The 16,514-nt window shown below is 37.8% G+C and overlaps 3 protein-coding genes across 4 annotated transcripts; 1 reads left to right on the top strand and 2 right to left on the bottom strand.

Moving 5' to 3' along the window:
* Window positions 1–810: 810 nt before the first annotated feature.
* On the bottom strand, window positions 811–3,591 carry LOC137725238 (5'-adenylylsulfate reductase 3, chloroplastic). 2 transcript variants are annotated; one of them, XM_068463864.2, is made up of 4 exons: window positions 3,339–3,591; window positions 3,063–3,224; window positions 2,829–2,955; window positions 811–2,142 (listed from the first exon to the last, which is right to left on the bottom strand). In XM_068463864.2, exons 1-4 carry the CDS (start codon window positions 3,412–3,414, stop codon window positions 1,113–1,115), a joined length of 1,395 nt encoding a protein of 464 aa, XP_068319965.1. In that variant the 5' UTR covers window positions 3,415–3,591; the 3' UTR covers window positions 811–1,112. The 2 variants fall into 2 exon arrangements, with proteins under 2 accessions (XP_068319965.1, XP_088549695.1); XM_088693569.1 differs by having other exon boundaries at window positions 2,829–2,958; window positions 3,339–3,500.
* A 4,364-nt stretch (window positions 3,592–7,955) lies between these two features.
* Window positions 7,956–10,181, top strand: LOC137725567 (lactoylglutathione lyase GLX1). Its single transcript, XM_068464294.2, has 7 exons — window positions 7,956–8,177; window positions 8,305–8,494; window positions 8,729–8,941; window positions 9,190–9,237; window positions 9,350–9,457; window positions 9,545–9,697; window positions 9,900–10,181. The coding sequence occupies exons 1-7, from the start codon at window positions 8,056–8,058 to the stop codon at window positions 9,942–9,944; spliced, it is 879 nt and encodes a 292-aa protein (XP_068320395.2). The 5' UTR covers window positions 7,956–8,055; the 3' UTR covers window positions 9,945–10,181.
* Window positions 10,182–10,357: 176 nt separating this feature from the next.
* Window positions 10,358–15,316, bottom strand: LOC137725566 (arogenate dehydratase/prephenate dehydratase 1, chloroplastic). The gene is made up of 11 exons (XM_068464293.2): window positions 14,668–15,316; window positions 13,469–13,530; window positions 13,265–13,357; window positions 12,967–13,167; window positions 12,370–12,450; window positions 12,191–12,286; window positions 11,537–11,614; window positions 11,350–11,439; window positions 11,191–11,258; window positions 10,912–10,993; window positions 10,358–10,725 (listed from the first exon to the last, which is right to left on the bottom strand). The coding sequence occupies exons 1-11, from the start codon at window positions 14,945–14,947 to the stop codon at window positions 10,669–10,671; spliced, it is 1,188 nt and encodes a 395-aa protein (XP_068320394.2). The 5' UTR covers window positions 14,948–15,316; the 3' UTR covers window positions 10,358–10,668.
* Between the last annotated feature and the right edge of the window lie 1,198 nt (window positions 15,317–16,514).

Consider the following 16,514-nt stretch of genomic DNA (forward strand, 5'->3'; position numbering starts at 1 on the left):
CTCATATGAGGTTAGAAGTTTGGAACCAAAAATTGAAATCGAACACGGACCATATCGGATCGCACTGAACGGTTCAGTTTTTATGGTTTTGAAATGATTTCAGTTTGAAACCTAACTGCAAGCTGAAAAAACGGTTTGGTTTGGTTTCTTATACCTAGAACTGAACCGGACCGCATAATATAAAAAATATTGAATTTAATAGCCAATTAGGTGTTGGTGTGTGATTGGTTATTTTAAAACTGTTTTGCCACTTTTGTATGCTTTTTAAAGTTTATATTAATTAATGTAATTTATATTGTATGTTTTTGTAATGTGTAGAGTTGGCCAATTCAAATTCAAGCATCCTCTCTCATACTCTTAATCCACAACCACAATAATAAGTTCCTAGGGAATCTCAAGTTTCCAGCTCATAAATTTCAAAGACTTCTCATCCATCTGTTTCACTTTCACAAGATCGAAGGCTTAGACTTCTCAAGGCTGTTAACAAACTCAAGGGCATCCTAAACCTTTAAAGAATAAGTGTCTAAGAAGAAAGAAAAATAAAAAACGTTGAACGATTCAATGTAGTAACTTTAAACATCAAAACTTTTACGTTGAATTATATGAACAATTTACTTTTTCAAGTTTTTTCGGGTTTTACTAATGCCATAAGACATTTTGACGTAGAACTCTGATTGAACGTTGTTTGAACTTTAGTAGCTTTGTAATGCTCGAATGTAAATATATTCAGCTATTTAACATTTAACTAGTTTGAGAAGGCACAAAGTTAATAAACTTTTACCAAGAACAATGCCGCAGCAAAAATGTCAATGCTACAAGAAAACATAACTTTTATCCATTTCCGAAATCAGAAATCACTAACTGTAGACCAAAAGGAAAATTACAAGAGCCCTATCGTCTTGTCCCAAAAAAGAACTGACTAAATTGAGAATACAAAGGACTTGTGACATTCTTTTGAGAAACAGAGACAGTTCTAAAACACAGATTCAATGAAGAAGAATCGACAGCATTTATCGGCGATGGTTCGCCAACGAATGTTGACTTCACCATTTAGGTACGGAGATGAATGGCGCCGGGATTACTTTCTACAAACGTTTCAAAACTTCAGTTGGTTACCTAAGGGCATTGACGAACGCCATCAATGAATCGACGTCCCTCTTCTCCGTTGGGTACTTGATCGGCTGAGAAGAGTGTTTGGGGAAGAAGAGTATTGTGGGGAAGCTTGTGAGCTGCAGTTCTTTCTGGGCAAACTCCTTTTGCTCTCCATCTGCTCTGAACTTGCCCACTTTCACACTGCTCCCCGCCAACTTGTCAGCCAACTCAACGAATGATGCTTCCATTGCCTGGCAAAACGGGCACCACGGTGCATAGAGCACTACAATCCATGGTTCTTTCCGGTCCTCAAGTTTTGCCAAATTTTCTATTCCAGTTCGGGTTAAGGTGACTAGATTCTGGGAAGTGAATATATCAGTTTCCGTGGCAGCACCATCTGACTGTGCAGCCATGCCATTTTGGCCTCCTTCCTGTTTAATATTGCCTTTGTGAAGACCGCATTCCTTCGCCTTGGCGTCCTCCCACCACCACCTTCCTTCTCTCTCATGTTGCCCCGGTAGGACTGACCTTGTGCATGGCTCGCAACCAATTGAGATGTACCCTTGCGAGTGCAGTGAATTCACAGGTACATTCATGGCACGCAGAAAGTTCCATATGTCATGACCCGCGACATTTGCCACTGGGTTCCACTTCACCAAGCTGCCAGCACCACCATCCAGTCCCTCGAAAACAGGGTCGACCTGGACAACCGGAATTTCAGATCTAGTCCCTGGAGATTGATCTTTCCTTTGTCCGGTGATCCAGGCGCGTAGCCCCTTGAGAGCCCTCCTCAGGGGTCTCACCTTCCTCACGCGGCAGCACTCCTGATGCCCATCCTCATAGAAAGAGAACAGCCCTTTGGTCCTTACTAATGCCTGAACTTCAACAGCATCCGGAAACATGTATTCAATGCGGATGCCATAGTGCTTCTCGACTGTGTCAAAGAACTGATATGTTTCAGGGTTCAGCCTTCCGGTATCCAAGCTGAAAACCCTATAGGGTCTACCGGTTAAATGTGCATACTCAATCAAAGCTACATCCTCCGCTCCACTGTAAAAACAGAGTTTTTCGTTATTAACAACAACAAAATGACTAACCATCAAATCCATTTCATTTGGCGCCTCAAGCAATAATCAGAATGCATAAACTAAACAAAACTCATGGAAATCAGATCAATTCATCGTAAAACCTTAATTTTCGTTAGCATACTAGAAACACACAAACACCATTCGAGGCAAAGTGATGAGACAAGAATATAGCAGCCAGGCTGCTGACATCAAATCCCCAAACGTAGTTTACTGTCAGCAAAAGTTCCATCTTTTATCCGTATTCCCACTGCATTCTATATGATATGAATCGATAAAACACTTACAAGATTCAAACTATGACGGGTACCGAGTACGTCCACATTTGATGAGATACTTAATCATCTATACAACGACCACATCCCACAAGCATTCATTTAATTTTTTTGACACAGTAATTCTTAGGAGGCGTTTTATTGAAATATCTTCAAACAATTTCCACCCTCAATGCATAATTCCCTCGTCACCATGAAACTTTACAAGATATTCTCATAGCATACAGTCATGCAATGCATTCCTGTTTAATTTCAGATTGCCAAATGACAATTAACCGGAAAAACATTGCACATTCAGTTTTTAGCTATACATTTCACTAACATTCATCAAAATTAAGTTAGAGAATGAAAAACAATACTGCAGAGGTTGGACTACCTGAAAGCAATGGCGATATCGTTGCCGAATTTCTCAAGCGCCTTGTCCATAATCTCGAGAGGGGAAGCATTCTCGAGCTCTTTAGCCAATTGCGCATAGTCCTCCACCTCTACTTTCTCAACCACCTCTGCAAAAAACACAAATTTTCAGTACAACCCACAAAAATTCAAAAAAAATAAAATAAAATAAAACCAAAGAAATCTCCAATAAGTGAAACAAATTTCCAATCTTTACCAGGAGCAACGGTTGTCGCTGCGGAAGGAAAAATGGACTCGCTCCGCTTCGGCTGCACATTCACCGGCCTCACCGAGCTCCGCCGTTGAGAAAACGTCACGGCTTGGCGTTGAATTTGACCGTACGATCGATCAAACACCCGAATAGAAGCCAATTGCGGTGCTGCAAATTCCAAAACCCGAAATCCTAACTCGTTAATTCGCATCCCAAATCAAAATATCCAAGCTTCTCAGTCCAATAAAAAAATTAAAGAAAAAATTAGGAAAAAATTTGTACCTTTGGGTTCTGAGGAGGGAGTGAAGGTGCGACCAGAGATCGAAGCAGATGAAGAAGAAGTAACAGCGAGAGCCATTTTAAGAAACGATTTTCTGAATTCGATTTCAAATCCTCTGTTTTTTGCTCTGTGATTTCAGAAACACCCGGTTTATGATTAGCAGGCCAATGTCAACATGTTTATATAGACAGGCTATTAACGGGGCGGCCATTCAGGTTCATTGAACCTGGACGTTAGTCCGTACCAGAGCGCCCCGCATATAACCTGCTTACGTGGCGGCTTACGATTCGTGGGCTCGATCTATGTAGTCATCGCTTTCGTCACGTGGTGTGGGCCCGGGCCTAGAGAGTCCCTGCCTGCCGGGTGGTGGGAAAGTACATGGAAGCGATTGAGCAGCCTTTCCCTTCCCTTGGTGGTCCATTTTTTGTCATATTCTTCGGGGCCTTTTTCTAAAATTCCAAATTATTTGTGACCAAATGAAAATTCACATTTTCCCATAAACAAAAATTGAAAATCCACAATGTTTGTTAATTTTCTGGATCATAAAATTCTTGGTTGGTTTTCCTTTGCGAGTCCGGATCGTGAGGATCTTAGGGATCCAAAAAGAATTCGACGAAGATTCATGAATCGTGTCCGTTCATCGTACATTGTACGATCAGAAATCATTTTAAATATTTTTATTTAAAAATAAACACAAACAATACTAGATAAAAACTAATCGGACAATGTACGATTCACGGATACAATTTACGGATATCTAGGATCCTCACATAAGGGATTAGGAGAGGATCTTGTTGGTCCCCTTGCCTCCCCTCAATTTTTCATACAAGTCTTTGTGGTTGAGCTTATAACAAAATGTGCATTGGATTACGTAAGGTCGGGTATAAAATAAGAATATGATAGTATTGTATTACAACACTATGTGCATTAGATTCAATATACTCTAAATAAAGAGTGGTACAATACGTATATCATTATTATTTTATACATCTTCCTCGTGCAAAAAAAAATTATACAAGAATTAGCATCGTTACTATAACTTCTTTAGATTAAAGTCAAGGTTTTGAAAACCCTATTTACAAACTACAATTCAAATTTCAAAAAATATAACAATAAGTTGATTACACGATACAACCAAGTCTAATTACAAGCAAACTTTTGAAAAACAAATAACAGAAATGCTATCAGATAAAGTCTGTTGGCTAAGTAAACAAACTCAAGAGTTTGTATTCGAAAAGGAAACACGACTCAGTCATTGCATGAACATAGTCCTCCAGATCCTTGCGCCATGTGGAAACACAGACAATCTTGTACGTGCGAGAAATATTTTCAATGCATGGGAGCTGTAGAACTTCACCCCTAAGGGTTAAGAGCATCGAACAAGTAGCATGGACCTGTTATTTTGCTAACTTTAAAGCCAATCAAGTTGCAGAAAGCAAAATGCACATCGTACAGAAAGCCGCCGCAGAAAATCTTCCAGTTTGGAAGAGCCTGTTTAAATACAATCGCACTAGCTTCGTCGTGGCCAGTGCCAGTAGTGTATGTGAATGGGTGCAAGCCTATCTGGCGGTTGCGGTTAGGAGTCTCAAACTCAGCGAGAAGAATAAGTTGAGGTAGGTGGACAGGGGCAGCACAGAAGGCAGCAGAATTAAGCCAACGTGAAATATGCAGCTGCGCAAAGAATGGGGAGTCAATGAAATTTAAGGCGGTCTTGGAAACACACCGGAACTGACAGAGTGAGTCGACTGCCGACTGCAGCTCATAAGGATGTCGACGAGGATATTCATGGCAGGTCCATCAATGTTTTTGGCTTTGTGCTTCTCTTATTAAAACACTTCTTCGTCAGCGGCACCACCGGAAACATTGCTTTGCAGCAAGAATATTATTGATCTTTGTTCAAAAGTACTAAAAAATGAAATTGTGCTACGTGCTTAATATAATATAATTGAGTTCAAATAAATGAACGAATACTTTGTTATATAAGAAACAATGAAATTTGATTTTGATAATTAAATAGGCAAATGGTTTCGGATTGAATTGAATTTTTGCAAATCTCGATTCATAGATCATCCTTGATAATTAAATAGGCAAATTGTTTCGATTCAGGTCGTTAAAATTCGATGTGGAGCCCGCACCTAATCCTTATTTTTTTTCAAAAAAATAAGAATTCCTTTGCATAAAGGACCTATGTATATATTTATTGTACTAGGGTTGGGCTTTTTATTGTTAGGATTAGGGTTAGGGTTGGGCTTGTTATTGTTAGGGCTAGGTTTAGGGCTATGATAGGGTCGGGGGTTTTTTTTGTTAGGGTTAGGTCCATCAACAGTCACCACCATTGCAAGGGCTGGCACACCAGCTGCACAATTTCAAACAAACACAAAAACACAAGTGCTTATTTGTTTCGTAGAACAATTAAATTACAACCACCATAAATTTGAGCAATCAATTTGTAAGACGATTAAATACCAAATATCAAGTTGAGCATCTAGATCAGTAGTATAATAATACATGATATACCGTCCGTATTTCGAGCACACTAATAAATCTCTTCAGAATAAGAGCATAAACCAACAATTCAACTATAGTTTTGGAGATTCTCCTTGCATGTCTGCATGTCCTATTTTTGTTGGCGGTGTGGTGACATGTAGGAATGAATGATAAAAAGATGCATTTGCCCTTTAATTTGACGGTATGTTCTTTATTCTTTAATTGATTGCCCTTTTATTTTACACTCTTTAGATTTGAAGTGATTTTCACATTTGACTACGAGTTTTTAATTTTTTCAATTTGAAGTGATTTTCACATTTGACTATGAGTTTATAATTTCACATTACAACTTGAGGTCTTAAAATTGTATCAATTTAGGTGTTTTCTCTAACAATTTTTTTTGAATTTTTATTAAATTGATGACATAGTGAGCGTGTAACTCATAATTAGATTGACATGTAAGCCATATTTGAACCAAATTGACTAAAAAAACTCATCAATTTAAAGAAGAATTAGACGTTCAAATAAACAAAAAATATAAATTGTTACAGCTACAAAACTTTCAGTGCAATGTAAAAAAATTGAACTCTCTTCTATTTATTTTTTTAATAAACGATATTATTTACACTAAGGGAAATGAGGTGGGATTGACTTAGCCTCACGAGGGGCTAACAATAATATAATTCAAATTCGTCTTTGTCGAGAATTAAACCTAAAACTTCTCACTTACAAATGAAGAGAAATACCACTAAACCGTACTATTAAGTGACAACTCCCTTCTATTTTCTTAGCTAAACAATTATCAATTCATTTGAACAACGACTTCCAAGCCATTTTTTTCCCCTTTTACCATTTACTCTTTACCCTTTTTGAGGGATTAACCGTTTCAAAATTACGGTTTATAAAACGTAATGCTCGCAGCTCGAACTCTCAAGAAAAAAAAAAGATTTTTTCTCCACTAACAAAATATGCGCGGAAAGGATTCGAGGTGTGGCCATATTGTGACAACAAGCTCCAAAAAGAGGCTCATTGCTGACCACAACTTTTTATGTCCCTCCATCTTCATCTTTATAGGTGCACACATGTGGTCCATTTTGACATTGACAATACTCTACCACTTGACCTAGCAAATAGATTGTGCTTGTCGTGTTCGTATCTACTTATTATTTTAATACATTATATTGTATCAAAATTGTTATTTTAATGAAATTTTAACAAGTGACTTTAGAACGATTAAATTTTTTATAGAATCGTGTCGTTCTACGAAGGCATGACATGTCATGCAAGAAAATGTTATATATAATGTTTAGATTTGATCAACAATATCATATCAAGTTCTTAACAGATCATCAGTTAAAAATCAGTTCGTTAACAAATTATAATAAAATAACCTAATAATAACCTGACTCATTAACAAATTGACCTAAAAATCGATTCGCATTGAAATAATAAATCGTGTAAGGAATTCTCAGGCTTATCTATTAACCAAACTAGCAATTAGCCGTTTTGTTCTAAATTTGTATACTGACCATAAACATGGCCAGAAACAAAAACGTGCACCTATTTTTTATTTTATTTTATGAGTTACTGATGATCCTAATCACGTGGACCGACTTAGGGGCTCCACGTAGCATCTGAAATGTCCATTGAAGACTTGCAGAGAGAACAAGTGTCCAAATTCCGGAAGAAACGACCGGCTTTCCATTTTTCCGCAGCGCTAAGTCAAGGAAGGAAATTCAGATGCCTTCGATCTACTATTTCTCGTCAAACAATTCGGATTTTTAAAATTTAATTCAACGATTAAAGTTATAATTCTTTTTAAAATAGATCCGTGTTTTTAACCGTTTGATAAAATTTCAAGAATCTGATAGTTTAATGAGGATGGTTAGGTGGAAGAGATCTGAAGATGATCATTTTCTCTAAATCAACATAGCACATTAATTCCATTTGTAACAGTCCTCTCTGATTGGTCCACGTGTTAATTTGCAAGAAAATGTTATAAGGAAAACTAATGAATAATATTTGAAAACTTTCATTTTTAACGATAAGGACAAAAGAAAAAGTAAAAAATACTAGAATTAATTTTTTAGTATAAAAATATAATTTTTTATTAAAATAAATATAAGCGTAAACTTTTCGTTAAAACTTCCAATATTATATATAATGAGCTCGTGCTGACGGAAGTGTCCAGATATACTAGCTCACTGATCACAACAGTCAGAACACTCGACAATGGCCGAAGCTGAGGCAAAATCCGTCGCTCCAAACGCCGAGATTTTGGAATGGCCGAAGAAGGACAAGCGCCGGTTCCTCCACGCCGTGTACCGCGTCGGCGATCTCGATCGCACCATCAAGTACGTTACTTTCTAACATCACCGGTCATGATAGATGATCGATTCAATTTCCACGATTTCAATTTTTTCAATTTTACTTGGTATCGATTTCAAATTCAACCGTTTGTTTTTCGGAAAATAATTGCAGGTTTTATACGGAGGCTTTGGGGATGAAGCTGTTGAGGAAGAGGGACATACCGGAGGAGAAATACTCGAATGCGTTTCTGGGATATGGGCCCGAAGATTCTCACTTCGTGGTTGAATTGACGTACAACTACGGAGTTTCGTCTTATGACATCGGCACTGGTTTCGGGCATTTCGCCATCGCTACTCCCGATGTAAGTGGTGGAATGGCAAAATTTAAGAAACTTATCTACTTGTATCTGTAATCCGAAATTACACTGTAGCGGTATCTCAAGCCCAATCGCATACGCCATGCAATTTAAGACTGCGGCGTTGGTTTGGAATACTGTTCTTCTCCAGGGTATATTGGTTATATGAGTATTGAAAATTCGGGAATTCAGCTCGTTGTTTCTGAATGCGATGATCGTGTGGAATTTGGGATTTTGTAGGTTAAAAAACTGGTGGAAGATGTTCGTGCTAAGGGTGGAAATGTGACGAGGGAGCCTGGCCCTGTGAAAGGCGGGACGAGCATCATAGCCTTTGTGAAGGATCCTGATGGTTACACGTTTGAGATTATCCAGCGGCCCTCCACCCCTGAGCCACTTTGCCAAGTCATGCTCCGCGTTGGTGATCTCGAACGCTCTATCAAGTTCTATGAGAAGGTACTCATTTAAGCCCAGCATAGGGATTAAAAAATTATCAGGCTTTGATATGATTCAGCTTGGAATTTTGCTAGCATACTTTCCATGTAGCAATTTCAGCACATTGGATAAATACTACGATCCTGTTGAATTTTGAACCGGTCGTCTTGAATTATATAAGATGGCTTGGATCTTAATACTTGTTTTCTTCAGATACATGATCATGGTTTCTTAATCTTGTCCGATGTCTTGGCTTTCCTTCTGTGCAGGCATTGGGGTTGAAGCTGTTGAGGACGATTGAGAGGCCCGAATACAAGGTAGTTAATACTCTCTTAGTAGTATGTTTATGCCCGGGTCCTTGGCTCCATCATCTTTATACACAAAGGCTTATTGAATCTTCCCGTTTTTCGTGTTGCATCGAATTTACAGTACACCATAGCCATTTTGGGATATGCAGAAGAAGACCAGACAACAATCTTGGAGTTGACCTATAACTATGGTGTGACCGAATACACTAAAGGAAACGCGTATGCACAGGTTGACTTGTTTTGCAACTTATTTCATATTTTTTGAAGTCAATCAATTTCTGCTATCCTGATACATTTGTATCTTATATGTTACTAGATTGCTATCAGTACTGATGATGTCTATAAAAGTGCCGAGGCTGTCAACTTGGTTGCACAAGAGCTTGGAGGAAAGATAACCAGACAGCCAGGACCAATTCCTGGACTCAACACCAAGATCACCTCTTTTCTCGATCCCGATGGCTGGAAAACTGTGAGTTTTCACTTGTTTACTTGTTGCCCAACTTTCTATTTAGATGTTTGATCTTTCTATCATACGCATCATTGTTTTATCGTTCTGCACGCCATTGGTCCGCCTGTGTGCTTAGATCGTATCTAATACATCTAACAATTTAGAGGCGATGCATCATTAGCGGTTGAGCTGATTACTACGGTTCCTGACGATGTGCTTGTAGGTCCTGGTTGACAACGAGGATTTCCTGAAGGAACTGCAGCAGTAAGCAAGAGTAGTTGCAATGAACGGAGACTAGTAAAGATGTGGTTGGAGAGACCATATATTATGAATAAGATAATCCACTTTCAGTATTAGTATGGTTGCGTATGCTTGCTCGTCGGTTGTAAGAACACTTGTGTGATACTTTGCTTGTAATGTTTAATGCAACTTGCGACTGTAAGACTATCTGTCTAGTTTAACATGGTTGTCCGACTCTTATATTATGATTGTTACTTGAGCTTCACCATCCCGTCATCAATTCCGATGTTTCTAGTCTTGCCGGATTTATAGAGCTTCAGAGTTTCATATTTTCTGAACGGAGTTTCCACTCCGTAAACCCGCGAACGAGATTGTGGGTCGAACACCTAAGAGCCAAGCGTGCAATGATGATGGACAGAGCAGAAAGCATCACAAACTGTCTTTAATCTTAACACACAAATCTCAGTATTTCATAAATCCTGCGGTGTTGTTCACAGATTGTACTTTGGGTGTTTGTTGTATCCAGATATCACGACAGTCCAGAAACAGTAAAAACCCCCGTTCGGAGGAAATAAAGAATGATACATGGTCGAAAAGGAAAGAAAAATGTTGAAGCTTTGCGAGGATTTGTCTCCTCGTTGAAGTTTGATCTGTGCTTGCGGCTTCAGCGCCCACAATTTCAAATATATACAGCATTTGAAGCTTGATCTGTGTTCGCATGTCCGGAATTGAGCCCAAGAAACGACTGCCTTCTATGGAATCGTGTCCTTTGGGTAGCAACCAAGGACACGAAGAAACCTTGCAAATTCCTGCAAAACAAAGCAATACGCCCTTAAACCACCTATGCCTTGTGCTGAGGAGTGGAGACTTTTGAGAGGAAGACGTTGTAGTTTCAAGCTTCAGTGTGTCACCATGTGGCAAAACCTCCGCTACAAAATAAAAGTTTTCGGAAGTTGCGAAATAAAGAACGCGTATCTAAGTTATACGAGACTAACCTTCAGATGTTCCAACGCATATTGGGCACGGGGATCCGCCATAGAAGCTTCAAAATCAATGTAAAAGAGGTAGTCGAAATACCTGCCAAAACAGATCGAGCAATCAATTCTGTAGAATGGAATTTTTGTGGCAACCTTACCCGTATTAAGAGTCATATCATGACTATGAATCTAGGGTTCTTTATTGTTATGCAAATTAGTATATACCGCGGCTCAGGTTTTGCGCGGATATGCAAAACTTATCATATTCTACATTTGGTGCAAAAGAGTACCACTCACTTGGCACTCCCTTCATTCGAATCATCCACAATCCTTAGAGGACGTTGCTTCTGTGGGCGGCTCTCTATCTGGAAATTGCTCCAAAAGGAGAAGATTTGTCAAAGCTATACGCATGGTGGTGAGCATGAAAGAAAACAAAAAATGTGTAACTAAGTGTACCTTTGTCAAGTTAATGCCCCTAAGAGCAAAAACTGCTAAGGCTTTAAATAGTACACCAGGACCTTCTTCAAGAGTGAAAACAACGCTCGTCTATGAAGAAAATTTATACATAAATATTCATAAGATTAAACGAAAACAAAGATACGTAAAAGCAAAAAACAAAACAAATCAAAGTAGAGATCTATACCTTATATGGCCGGTCAGACCCTGGAATTATCGGTTCTCTTCCAAGTATCAAAAAGCGAGTGATATTATCGTCATCATCCTGGCCAGGGCAAAGTGGTAGGAAATTAAATCAAGCGGTGTCATTAGTAATCCACAGCAGCCATCGTCTTAATGAAAGAAAAGAGGTGCATAATAAGGTTAAAACAATCCGAACTATTCCTCCACAACATCTGAGAGGGTGATGCATCTTTGCAGTATGAGTTAGCATACTGTAAAAGAAATGCAAATACTCAAAACAAGAAAATTTGACATGTGGAACTCTGCGTAATGCCTGGAAAGAATAGCTTGCAGACGCCCTACCAAACTGTCATGCTGAGAAGACACTTTCCAGTATGCCGGGTTGACTGTGTCAAAATACCATTGGTTGGATATTCTTTTATTAAGCTTCCAACCAATTATGTTATTACACGGTGTGTACTGGGCCGTGTTCCCAGCACACTGAAAAATCTCTCCATGATTAGAAGATAGTGAAGTTACAACTTCTGCTTTCTTAAGAAAGGAGGTCAATTCTCAATCCGTCCAGATGTTTACCATATCAATACCAAAGTAATGTTCAAACAAGCCAGCTTAACTTATATATTAAATCCGAAAAAGGAATCTAAAAGAATAGCCTTACTTGAATTTTTTCTGCAAGAATGTCAAGCCCATAAATATTTGCAGCTCGAGCACTTGCAACAGCACCAGTATCTCGTAGGCCAGTTGAGGCCACCATCTGTATAAAATGTCCCAACCCTTAGCATATAAACACCCTCAATTCCTATCACAGTCACAGAATACAGAAGACATATTGATAACCTGTGCAGCCAGAGCACTGTCATCGGTATTGATTCTGATGATACCCAAACTGCTTAGCGTCATCTCACATTGAGCAAAAGCCTGCAAGCGAAATGTCCGCAAAAAAAAAAAAAAAAAAACGTTTAAAGACCTAAATCTTTCATGTTCAAAGATTAGTTTCAATATGCATGCATGTGCAAATTTTCTGCGGTCAAACCAAATAGAAGACAGCTAAAAAGTGCTAGACCAAGACCTATGACCCCATTTTGCTACAAGTGCCAGTGCCAAGAAAATAATCACAATCTGCTAGTACCGTATGGTGGTTGTGGAAACGCTACTAGTAGACGTTATAAGACAAGCCAATTATGGAGGAGCTCCACAAAAGAGCATTTCAAAACTTGTTAGCTATTATGTATAGATTTTCCTTTTTGGCTGTGCTACAAAGCAATTAAGAACGTAAGACTACCCAACTGGGAAACATGTTTATTGTTGCAAATGGGCAATTTGATGACACAATGATATAAGCGTTCATGCCATATGTACTGGACAGGTCAGATAATATATCCATCAGCTGGCTGCTTATGCAAATAGAAAAAAAAAAATACATGAAAGACCAACCTGATAATGGCTTAAAACACGTTTTAGTTCCTCTTTTCTTGCACCGGGCAATCCCAGGAGACAATGGTTCACTTGCAATTGTACCTCTCCAACTATGTGCAGTCTGTGGTGAAGTAGTAAGTCATAATTACGGTGGATGCTTCCACCTACAGAATTCTCAATGGGAAGAACTGCTTTATCCACCAACCAAAGTTCAACTGCCTGTTAAAGGAAAAATTAACTTAATCAAGGTACACAAACAGGTATACATAAATTTTTTTTAAAAAAAAATGAAAACTAACAAAAAATATTATTCAACCTTGAATGCAGCTTCAAACTGGTCACATGGGACGGTCTCACACTTCGGATAAGCTTTTACTGCAGCGGCCTCACTATATGCCCCTGGTAACCCCTAAAATGGGAAATACAACATACATAAGAGCAAAAAAAAAAATATATATATATATATATATATATATCTATGAACGCCAAAAGAATGTAAGTAATTAATGAGAAGATTTACCTGATAAGCAACTCTCACTTTTGAACCATCACGAGGAGAAAAGTCATTTGCTGTCAATGGTTCTACAATTAATTCACATTCAAGCTATGAGAAGTGAGTGACAAGAAACAATTGTAAGATAAATTGAAAAGAAAAGACCACTACAATGAAGAATTATAGTAGCACACTGGACAACGAGAAATACAAAAATCACTGAAAAGGTCAAATAAACAATTCCGGAGACAACTCATTCCCATAAACTACAACTAAGCTATTCTTTTCAGTATTTGGATGTGGAGACACTTACAAAATCTGATTTTTCCATTGCATTTTGAAATCAACCTGTTGGATTGCTCCAAAATATTTCAAGAGATTATATATTTAAGTGGGATTGTCAGGGCTTTGATCCCATTTTAGAACCCACCTGACCATGGGTCCATATTTGTAATCCAAGGATGAAATTTCGTATATGACCATCCAGGATATTTCCACTTTTTTAAGCCACCAATACAAGGGGGCGGACAGAAATGACCTAGATTACAGCAACATGCCGTTTAGATATTGATGGACTTTAGCATTAGAGTGAATTGGCAAGATATCTTCAAAAGTTCTTTTGCAGTGGATATACAACCGAATCTCATTGCTAAATCTATTGGTTTCCAGAAAAGAGATACATCAAGAAATAGACAATACTCAAATTTGTCATCTTTGAAAAGTTTTTCGAAGTTTCCATCAATAACGGTATTTCCATAAATTTGAATACCGTTATTTCCACCAACATCGGGCATCTGAAAGAGTAAGGTGCTTACTAGTGCTCACTGCCAAGCCATAATGGAAATCCTCCTACCTAGTCCTCACTGTCATGTCATAAATTTCATGTAATTTTTTGCCTACATTTCATTTGATCCTACCCTAATCTAAATGTTTAGGCCGAATGAGTTAAATGCACCGATGCTACAGTTGTCAAACAAAATCTTCTTCATGATGAAAACCCCCAAGTACCAATAGCCATCACAGAAAATAAAGCTACTGAATTTAACCTTGTTCTGCATTGTAAAGGAGCTAAACTATTCTGCATTGCCCAACAACTAATCAAAGTATAACGTTGTTCTTCAATTACTAAATTTATATCCTCCAATCCAACATACAAGTGCCCGATTGACAATTAAAAGTATAGAAATTGAGCAAAACGCAAAATTAAGAGCTTTTGCAGAACTCACTAGGAAGAAGGTTCAAATCCTTGTGAAACTCCCTGGACTTATTGTCCTCAATCCGCTCCATTGCACCTGAAGACTCGGCGGCGCAGGTAAGGCTCGGCTTCTCATCTTCCACCGGAGTGATAGCTCTCTGGGCGGAAGCAACAGCCAAACAAGAACACTCCCATTTGCGGAAATTCGAATTCAAAGCCAACTCAGAGTGGTTCGAGCTCAAATCTGAGACACCCTGATGAGAATAAGGGGTTTTAGCACAAACCCAGAGGGATGCAGCCTTCGCAGCCATCAATGAATCAATCAGCTGAAATTTGCACTGAACCCAGAAATGCAAATAGCAAAAAGACCAAGTCTTTAAGGCAAATCCGGGCTCATGAGAGAGGAGGTTGGTGAGGGGGTTGTTGGATGAAACCCCGTATGCACATTGTCAAGGTCGATGAAAATGGTGGCTGGTGACGGACCCCACAAAATTGTGTTAGAGTGAGAAACATGTAAGAAAAGAGAAATCCTTTGGGATTGAAAAGTTTAGAACTTCGAGGGTTTTAGAGAGAGAAAGGGAGAGAGAGACCGACAGGGCGAAGAAATTAGAGAGGAAAGGAGTCTACAAGGGTAGGTGAGCAAGAATGTTGTTGGACACACGCTGCCTCCCGCAGCCTCCGGTAAAACAAAAACAAAGAAAAAAAAGGGAAACTAGGAAAGTTTTCAGTATATATATTATCCAATACTTTTTTTTTATTTTTTTAAGTACAACGATATATTTTTTACAAAAATGAGAAAGTATGGTTAAACTACATAATAAACAACTTAATTTGATATCGAATTCGTTATTAACGAGATTCAAATATAACATCTCTCACTTATAAATAAAAAGAAATATTATTACATTGTAGTACTAAAATACAATTATTTATGAAAATGATCTGCATTTGAGAGAGAGAGGGTCGTTGTGGGGCTAAATTGGGAGGAACCTATCACTATTCACTGTGCTGCTTGTGATTTGTATCCAATCGTATGCATGTTTGGATGTACGAGTAGAACCTAACATTTCTGCTGAGGAAAGGGTAATTACTTTTCAAATTTGTTTCAATTTTCTATTAATTACGTCTTTACTTTGATGGATTGAATGCTGGACTCCTTCTAATTCTTTTAAGTTTTCCACGTTTACATTCGTACAGTGTTTAAAATGTTGATATAAATGAAAATATTGATATGTAAATTTATAAAATATAAACGGATATATTGATATCGGTTGCCTTCAACATAAATTATGGAAATTAGCAATTGAGTGAGTGTATTATTATCAACTCATTTAAATTTAGTTGAAATTAGAGAAAATGTTCTAAAAAAAAAAAAGAAAAAATCAAAAGTTCCCAACAAATTTTCTGTATTGAATTGGTAAATATTATCGATATTCATTGATTTTCTCATATATCGCTGATATAGGATGAAGTTTGCATTTCACCTATTTACATATCGATTCTTGACTTCTTCTTCTTTTTTTTCTTTTTTTTTTTTTTATATTTTGACAAAAATATGAACAACTTTGTGGATATTTTAAAGCATTCATATGAGATTATAAGATTTAACTTTCTTTTCGTTTAATAACACATATAAATTGTCACTTGTAAGCGAAAAATCTTAGATTCGAATCTCATGGATGGCGAATTCGATACCAAATTAGGTTGTCTATTGTATGATTTAGCCGAATTTTCATTTTCCTTAAGATAAAATATATCGTTGTACTCAGCAAAAAATAATAATAACACATATAAATTGGATAGGTTGTGAGTTTCACTTAACAATTCGTAGTTCAATACTTTGAAAATCACGTGTCAAATCAACTAGAAGGACCAGTT

Source organism: Pyrus communis, chromosome 5, assembly GCF_041283825.1.
Source record: "Pyrus communis isolate YQ-2024b chromosome 5, ASM4128382v1, whole genome shotgun sequence".
NCBI lineage: Eukaryota > Viridiplantae > Streptophyta > Magnoliopsida > Rosales > Rosaceae > Pyrus > Pyrus communis.

Excerpts from the sequence above, each read along its gene's own strand:
- LOC137725238 (XM_088693569.1), bottom strand. The coding sequence starts at position 3,414 with ATGGCTCTCGCTGTTACTTCTTCTTCATCTGCTTCGATCTCTGGTCGC. Across the intron at positions 3,225-3,338 it reads TCCCTCCTCAGAACCCAAAG|CACCGCAATTGGCTTCTATT; the intron begins GTACAAATTTTT and ends TGGAATTTGCAG. Across the intron at positions 2,143-2,828 it reads GATATCGCCATTGCTTTCAG|TGGAGCGGAGGATGTAGCTT; the intron begins GTAGTCCAACCT and ends CTGTTTTTACAG.
- LOC137725567 (XM_068464294.2), top strand. The coding sequence starts at position 8,056 with ATGGCCGAAGCTGAGGCAAAATCCGTCGCTCCAAACGCCGAGATTTTG. Across the intron at positions 8,495-8,728 it reads TCGCCATCGCTACTCCCGAT|GTTAAAAAACTGGTGGAAGA; the intron begins GTAAGTGGTGGA and ends GGGATTTTGTAG. Across the intron at positions 8,942-9,189 it reads CTATCAAGTTCTATGAGAAG|GCATTGGGGTTGAAGCTGTT; the intron begins GTACTCATTTAA and ends CCTTCTGTGCAG.
- LOC137725566 (XM_068464293.2), bottom strand. The coding sequence starts at position 14,947 with ATGGCTGCGAAGGCTGCATCCCTCTGGGTTTGTGCTAAAACCCCTTAT. Across the intron at positions 13,168-13,264 it reads AGTTTGAAGCTGCATTCAAG|GCAGTTGAACTTTGGTTGGT; the intron begins GTTGAATAATAT and ends TTCCTTTAACAG. Across the intron at positions 10,726-10,911 it reads ATGCGTTGGAACATCTGAAG|GAATTTGCAAGGTTTCTTCG; the intron begins GTTAGTCTCGTA and ends TTTGTTTTGCAG.